Here is a 7,500-nt window from a genome sequence, read left to right as displayed (position 1 = left end):
TAGAGTTGCACACACACACACACACACACACACACACACACACACACACACACACACACACACACACACACACACACACACTCACACACACTCACACACACACACACACACACACACACACACACACACACACACACACACACACACACACACACACACACACACACACTACTGCTGACCGTGAGTAGATGCACGAGGTCCTTGTTGGCGTCGAGCCGCGGCGGAATCTGCTGCAGCTGGATGAGCTCGTGGATCTGGTTGTAGAGCGCCTGGAGCTTCTGCACGTTCACCTTCTCCTCCACGTGGTCCGTCATGGCCTCGTTCACCGTGATCAGCTGCTTCAGGTGCACCCCCAGGATGGGGATCTTGAAGCCCGTGCACCTGCCGTACGCCTGACGGTAGCTCTCGTAGTTCCGGGACGAGGACAGCAGGTCCGTCATCTCGTTTAACACCTGGCATGGAGAGCACATTGTCATCCCTCAATATCGTGTAATCCATAAAAATAATCCATCAATAATCAATATAATCGCTCAATATAATCCATCAAAACTGAACATTCCCAACTATTAGCCACAGCTTATACATTGATTTGACTAAATTTCTTCAGCTGTGAGGTTACAGTAATACAAGGGGGCAGTTAACGTGGTATCAATATGGTTTTGTTCCTTTTAAATTGCATAAAACACTGTACTGCCGTTTATACACAATGTGGATAATACACAAAAAAATTAACACTGATGAAAAAATTATCTTTACAATGACAGGTGGTGATGGATGGTACTTGTTAGAAACTTGTTAGAATGCACATTCATTTGTAAAGTAAGTTTCTTAAAACACTTTAACGCAGTTTAATGTGCGTTGCACTGTATGTCAGAAGGACAACACCATGTCGTTATGCAGAGCCACACACACACACACACACTCAGCGTACAGTACCTTGGTAACATCAGCGGTGACGTGGGAGCTGGTCTCTTTGAGGCGGGATATGGCACTGTGACACAGACCCCCCACCACGGCCATCAGCGTGTTAAAGTTGTGCATCATACGCAGTTTCTGCACACACACACACACACACACACACACACACACACACACACACACACACTCTGATTATTACAATTATTATTAGATGCAGTTTCTGCCAAAGGGTAAACAAAAACATAGCCAGAGGCCGGGCACATCCTGTCATTCAATGGACACGTCTTATTAGAGCAAGGTGCATACATGCTCATCAAAGTATTTGTATGTGTGTACGTGTGGCCAGCTCAAGCTTTCCCCTGGCTGCAGTTTCCAGTGTGTGTGTGTGTGTGTGTGTGTGTGTGTGTGTGCGTGTGTGTAATTTCCCACTCTCTGTGTCAGGCTTGCAGGAGGTGTTTTATAGCAGCAGAAGAGAAGTAGCATAATGACGAGCACCCAGTGGGAAGTAGATGACAGTCAAGTGTGCCATAATGTGCTTCAGTCCATCAAAGATGGCCACACACACACACACACACACACACACACACACACACACACACACACACACACACACACACACACACACAGAGAGAGAGAGAGAATCCATGTCTGATTTGAATACTAATTTAGGACAAGGCAGCGCTAATGGGCTTATCTGGGGGAAGTCTAAAGCCTGTTGCATGTTCCCTTTTCATGGATACGTCTGTTTCAGACTTTGATCCATTTCATCCGTATTCATAAACTTGAAGTGAACAGACCAAACACTGAATGAGTGCATAGAATGGACACAGCCTCTGTCCATATCCATATCCATTTTTCATGCTGAGCTTGAAGTGAACGGACAACAATTTGGACAAACTCAACCAATGAAATCAATCTATCCATTTTTAACGTGGGACATAAATGAGTTTTAACACTGATGGGAAGAAAAAGAGCACAGCACTACAGAGGCCTGTTGGCAAACTTTAACGCATCTCACACATTGACACACACACACACACACACACACACACACACACACACACACACACACACACACACACACACTAATCTGATCACTCCCAGAGAAGAAACCAGTAAAAAAGCACTCTCTTTGTCAAATCAAATAAAAAACAATAAGCATACCTGTGCTGCTGGCGTACTTGTGCTCCTAGTGTACCTATGCATAGCTGTGCTACTGGCGTACCTGTGCTCCTAGCATACCTATGCATACCTGTGCTGCTGGTGTACCTATGCTTAACTGTGCTGCTAGCGTACCTGTGTTTCTAGCGTACCTATGATTAACTGTGCTGCTGCCGTACCTGTGTTTCTAGTGTACCCATGATTAACTGTGCCGCTGGCGTACCTGTGCTGCTGGTGTACCTATGCTTAACTGTGCCGCTGGCGTACCTGTGCTGCTGGTGTACCTATGCTTAACTGTGCCGCTGGCGTACCTGTGCTGCTAGTGTACCTGTGCTCCTAGCATACCTATGCATACCTGTGCTGCTGGTGTATCTATGATTAACTGTGCCGCTGGCGTACCTGTGCTGCTGGTGTACCTATGCTTAACTGTGCCGCTGGCGTACCTGTGCTCCTAGCATACCTATGCTTAACTGTGCTGCTGCCGTACCTGTGCTGCTGGTGTACCTATGCTTAACTGTGCCGCTGGCGTACCTGTGTTTCTAGCGTACCTATGCTTAACTGTGCCGCTGGCGTACCTGTGCAACGTGGATGAACTTGGTGAAGACCTCGGCCCTGAGGGGGGCGGTGGGCCGGCTCAGCACCATCAGCTGCACCCACTGGGAGATGCCGTTGCACAGGGTGATGGAGCGCGCCATCATCGGGCTCTCCTTCAGGCAGTTGTCACGCACGTAGTTCTGGTACTCCGCAAACTGGTGAGAACACACACACACACACACACATTACTCACACACATACGTCTCACACACTTAATGTGAACACATGCACGCCAGGCCAACACACACAAACAAACACACATTACATAAATACATGCACAAACCCACACTCACACAAAATAGTTAAGAGGTGTTGTTAACATAATGTGTTTTTTAAGTATATTTTTGGGCTTGTCATCTTTATCTAGATAAACCAGTGAGGATCTACAACAAGCGAGAGAGAGAGAGAGAGAGAGATGGGGTGGAATCAGAAAATGACCACAGGTCAGATTCAAACCACACTCTGCGTGGGCACTTGCACCACCTGAAGACTAACACCACCCAAACACTCCCACTACAGCACCCCCCAGGTCTATGTCATGTTGACAACAGCAGAAACTGGAGCACATCCAGTACAGTGCCACTCTCTCTGGCCTATTAGGGTCATATCAGGGCCATATCAGGGTCATGTCCGAGCCAAATCCAGACCATATCAGAGCAAAGTCTCCACTCCAGACTTAGAAGCAATCTGGGCTGCTGATAAGACCATGCATGATCATGGCAGAATAGTGGTTGTCAGATCAACCACACCAGACTCTCAAAACCCTTCACTGTTGTTGTTGTTGTGTGTGTGGGTGAGCATGCGTGGGTGTGGGTGTGTGTGTGTATGGTGTGTCTGACAGGATGATTGGGCAGGGACCCTGATTTTAATCAGTGTGTGACACCAGCCTCAACAAGTGACAAATCAACAACACCTCTATAATACACATCTTTAAACATTCAATTACAACAGAGACAAATCAACAAACTCTACACACATCTCTAAACATTTATTAACATCAGTGACAAATCAACTCTACACACGTCTCTAAATGTTCATTAACAACAGTGACAAATCAACAAACTCTTCACACGTCTCTAAAAATTCATTACAGTAACAGCAATGACAAATCAACAAACTCTACACATGTCTCTGAACATTCACTAACATCAATGACAAATCGACAAATTCTACACACATCTCTAAGCATTCATTAAGAACCCTGTGTGCTCTCTGAGTGACAACTGAGAACATTGTTTTCATTTTCTGTGTGAAGACTGAGCTTGAGAAAGTACCTGTGTGTGCTGGTGAACCTCAAGTGGTGGCTGGCTTCTCCATTTCCTCCTCTACACTGCTCTCCATGTCTAGTTCAGTGTTACAGTACAACTTTGCGCTGTGAGGTTCAACGTGTCTGTGTTATGACTTTCGGCTACCTGGTTTTGTGTGTTATGACTTTCGGCTGTCTTGTTTTGTGTACTATGTGTGTTTGTACGTGTGTGTGTGTGCGTGTTGTAGTGATGTGAATCAAAAGTACTGAATGGTTGCAAATGTTCGTAAAATCTTTGACTGCACCTCTGCAGTGAGCCTGCAGGAATGTGTATGTGTGTGTGTGTGTGTGTGTGTGTGTGTGTGTGTGTGCGTGTGCGTGTGTGTGTGTGAGTGTGTGCACCACTCACCGAGATGCGGCAGAAGGACTTGAACTCCAGGTAGGTGAGATGCTCGGCTAGTTCCTCTGGCTCTAGGTGATCGAACAGCAGAGAGACCTTCCTCTTCTTGCTGCAGTTCGCTTTGATCCTCTGGCTAGCTTTACGAGACCAGTCCCTCTCATTGCTATGGAAACACATTGATACAATGTTGCTGTAACGCAATTTACTATGATTACATGATTACACAACATGTACTGTACACCCCTTGTGCAGATTAATTGAAAACACAGAATGCTGAATTAGGTTTATGCCGAATGTCAGAAGACTACACAGGAAAACAGATCTAATCTACAGTAATCACATCTGCTTGTAATGTTGATTATGACACATACATGGAAAAAATAACAACAGATAAACATGTGTACTGTAGGTCTATAGGCAATATTTAAAACAATGATATATGTTTGGACCACTGCTGATGGATGAAAAAAATGATCTTGGCATGCTTTTGTACAAAAACAATACAAACAGACTTTAAAAAGCAGGTTAATAGTACCAAGTTGAGAATCACTGAATTGCTGTCAGAGTCAATGATGTGACTACACCAGTTTTCTGGTGTAGCCCTCTGATCTTCGACATAAACCAAATTATGAGGATGAGGTTGTGTGGTTTGTTTGTTTGTATGCCAGTTTGAAGAAGCCATTGCATTTTGATGATACATCTAGATTCACAAATTTGGTTTCACTTTCGCAGATACTGTCAGAGGTCTGCGCTCTCAAAGTGCCCCTCGTTTAAAGTTATTCAAAGTGGCCTAATGCAATTCAAGCTCTCAGATGCCATTACAACAATTATTGCATCAGCCAGCACCATATCTTTTAGCTACCGTATTTGTTACAGTTGATTTGCACAAGAGTGCATTACAGTAACATACAAGAACAAATAGGACCAACACATAGGAGCATAATAAAAGCTACTAGAGATGGCTCACATTAAAAAGGCTTTGCTGAGATGTACAGTACAGAGTGTGTTTCTACTTGGTCTTCCAATAGTGTAGAAGTGGGTGCGCACATCTGAATATCTAAAAAAGTAGGTGCTGGACTCAAAAAGCAACAGTAAAAAAGACAAAAAAGTCCGCACACTAAAGCTCCACTAAAGTCTGGAGCTTTAGTGTGCAGACTTTTTTGTCTTTTCTACTTGGTCTTCCCCCAGCTATAACACCCCCCCCCCCCCCCCCCCCCCCCACTCAGCTCCAGCAGAGTTAAACTGGGGCTGCTGCTGTGGAGAAAAGTCCTCACATAGAGCAAAGCCCTGCTATAAACGTGCCTGTTATAATTCACACAGAGCAAAGCCCTGCTATAAACGTGCCTGTTATAATTCACAATATCACATATCCTAATAATAGGGTGGCGGCTGGGAGAGTCGCATCACTCTGCGTGCGACGCTGAAATAAGCACAAGGTTTGGTCATGCTATCGGAAGGAACTACATTCTGTGGTCAGAACTACCAGCATTTCTAAAGCACTCTGATAAAATAAATAGCCTAAAGTTTAGCATGGTGATGTAAACGCTAAAAATACAATCAGCTACTCAAAATACAACTCAGCTAATGAAGTACAGTATGCAAGTATGAAGTTGTGACTACTGTACAGTAAGTAATAACGTGATCGAGACTTTACTTGTGGATTATTTTTAACGGACCCCTCCCAGAGTCTGAATAAGAACAAATCATCTCTGTTCATATGGAGTAGGCCATAGGGTGACCAGACGTCCCCGGGTTTCAGGGGACAGTCCCCGTTTTTGGTTGCCTGTCCCCAGGAAAATACAGAAAAACTGCCTATGTCCCCGTTTTCTGAAGATAAAACATGTACTATATGTATTTCAATCAGATTGGCAGTCAAACTGAAAATGTCCTTGTTTTTTCGACATTTTTGGGATTATATCTCAGGGATGCAAACACACATGTGGTCAAAAAAGAGAGAGCCTCGGAGCGGGGGGGGGGGGGGGGGGGGGGGGTAGGTGTGCTTAGGTGCGCAGTTTGGGTATCGAGCATCTTGGAGGAAGGCCTATATATGGTCACTACGGTGAATGTAGGGGGGTCATGATGTTCAGTACCTTTACTCTGAGTCAAAGTTGCTGTACCATCATCATCATCTTGGCAAACTATTGCACCTTGAGCATGCAGTGTATGCCGAGAAAAGCCATTGTAGTAATGTTTGGGCACTGAAATCTTGAAAGAACACCCAGTGCAACCTTTTTTTGTTTTGTCCAAAATGATTTCAGTGAAATATTGGCACACCACTAATAATATAGACAAAACAATTACTGTCAAGTACAAACAAATGATGGGAATACTATTTTTTATATAAGCTAATGTCCAACCAGCTCCTCTATAAGACTAGCTCTTCTCAACATTGCTTTATTGTGTTCTATATTCTATACTATAGCTATTCTTTATGCAAGTCCCACACTCCTACAAGTTTTTTTTTTGTCAAGGCAGGTTGCTGCACTGCCAGCTACATCTAATCCAAACATAGTAGGCCAATAAAAAAAGAGGATATAGTTGGTTGGTAATCTAAATGCAAAAAATGATAAGGGCTAAACCAAAATTATGCTAATCGCGAAGCCACATTGCTACAATTCAAACGATGTTGACATAAATTAACAACTACTACAATAAGGCCATGATTTCCAATACAACTACTAAACAACATAACATGACAAATTAGCCTCACTCACGTAATTGTCTTCCCATAATAGGCTAAGTAGGCATAGTCTAAAAAACAATTCTAGGTTATGCTCCACGGTAGACAGATGTGCTCCTCCCGACACTTAAAAGACAAAGGCTATTTTTGGACATGTTACGGTAGACACAGAGCGGTTTGATCTGATCTTAATCCTGATTTTATTATTGATGATATCAGCAGAGTCAGCTTTTATAACCCATCCAGAGGTGTGCATGATGAACTAAACTTTATCCACATAGTAAACGGAGGACATGCGTAAAGGCGCGTAATCTGGTTATCCATAGGCAAAGTAGCCTTCTACCGTTCTCCGTCGCTGCCCTCAGTGAATTCTTTTGATGTCATTAGATGTTTCCCCTTGTCACATGCAATTCAATGGACAACTTCGAAGTAGAAAGGATTGTTTTCTTCTTCATTTACTGCATCTCAATTATCTACAGACCCACCCCCCCCCCCCCCCCC

General features: G+C 44.0%; 1 protein-coding gene across 1 annotated transcript in view; it reads right to left on the bottom strand.

Moving 5' to 3' along the window:
* LOC134067770 (RAS guanyl-releasing protein 1-like) overlaps window positions 1-7,500 on the bottom strand; it is a 36,491-nt gene that overhangs the window by 16,495 nt on the left and 12,496 nt on the right. The window contains exons 6-9 of the mRNA XM_062523201.1: window positions 4,329-4,482; window positions 2,655-2,828; window positions 937-1,053; window positions 180-452 (exon numbers count right to left, since the gene is read on the bottom strand). Of these exons, the coding sequence (XP_062379185.1) occupies window positions 180-452; window positions 937-1,053; window positions 2,655-2,828; window positions 4,329-4,482 (718 nt within the window). The remainder of the gene's footprint in view (window positions 1-179; window positions 453-936; window positions 1,054-2,654; window positions 2,829-4,328; window positions 4,483-7,500) is intronic.

This window comes from Sardina pilchardus, chromosome 20, assembly GCF_963854185.1.
Source record: "Sardina pilchardus chromosome 20, fSarPil1.1, whole genome shotgun sequence".
In the NCBI taxonomy this organism is placed as follows: domain Eukaryota; kingdom Metazoa; phylum Chordata; class Actinopteri; order Clupeiformes; family Clupeidae; genus Sardina; species Sardina pilchardus.
This window is presented reverse-complemented; position numbering and strand designations above follow the sequence as displayed.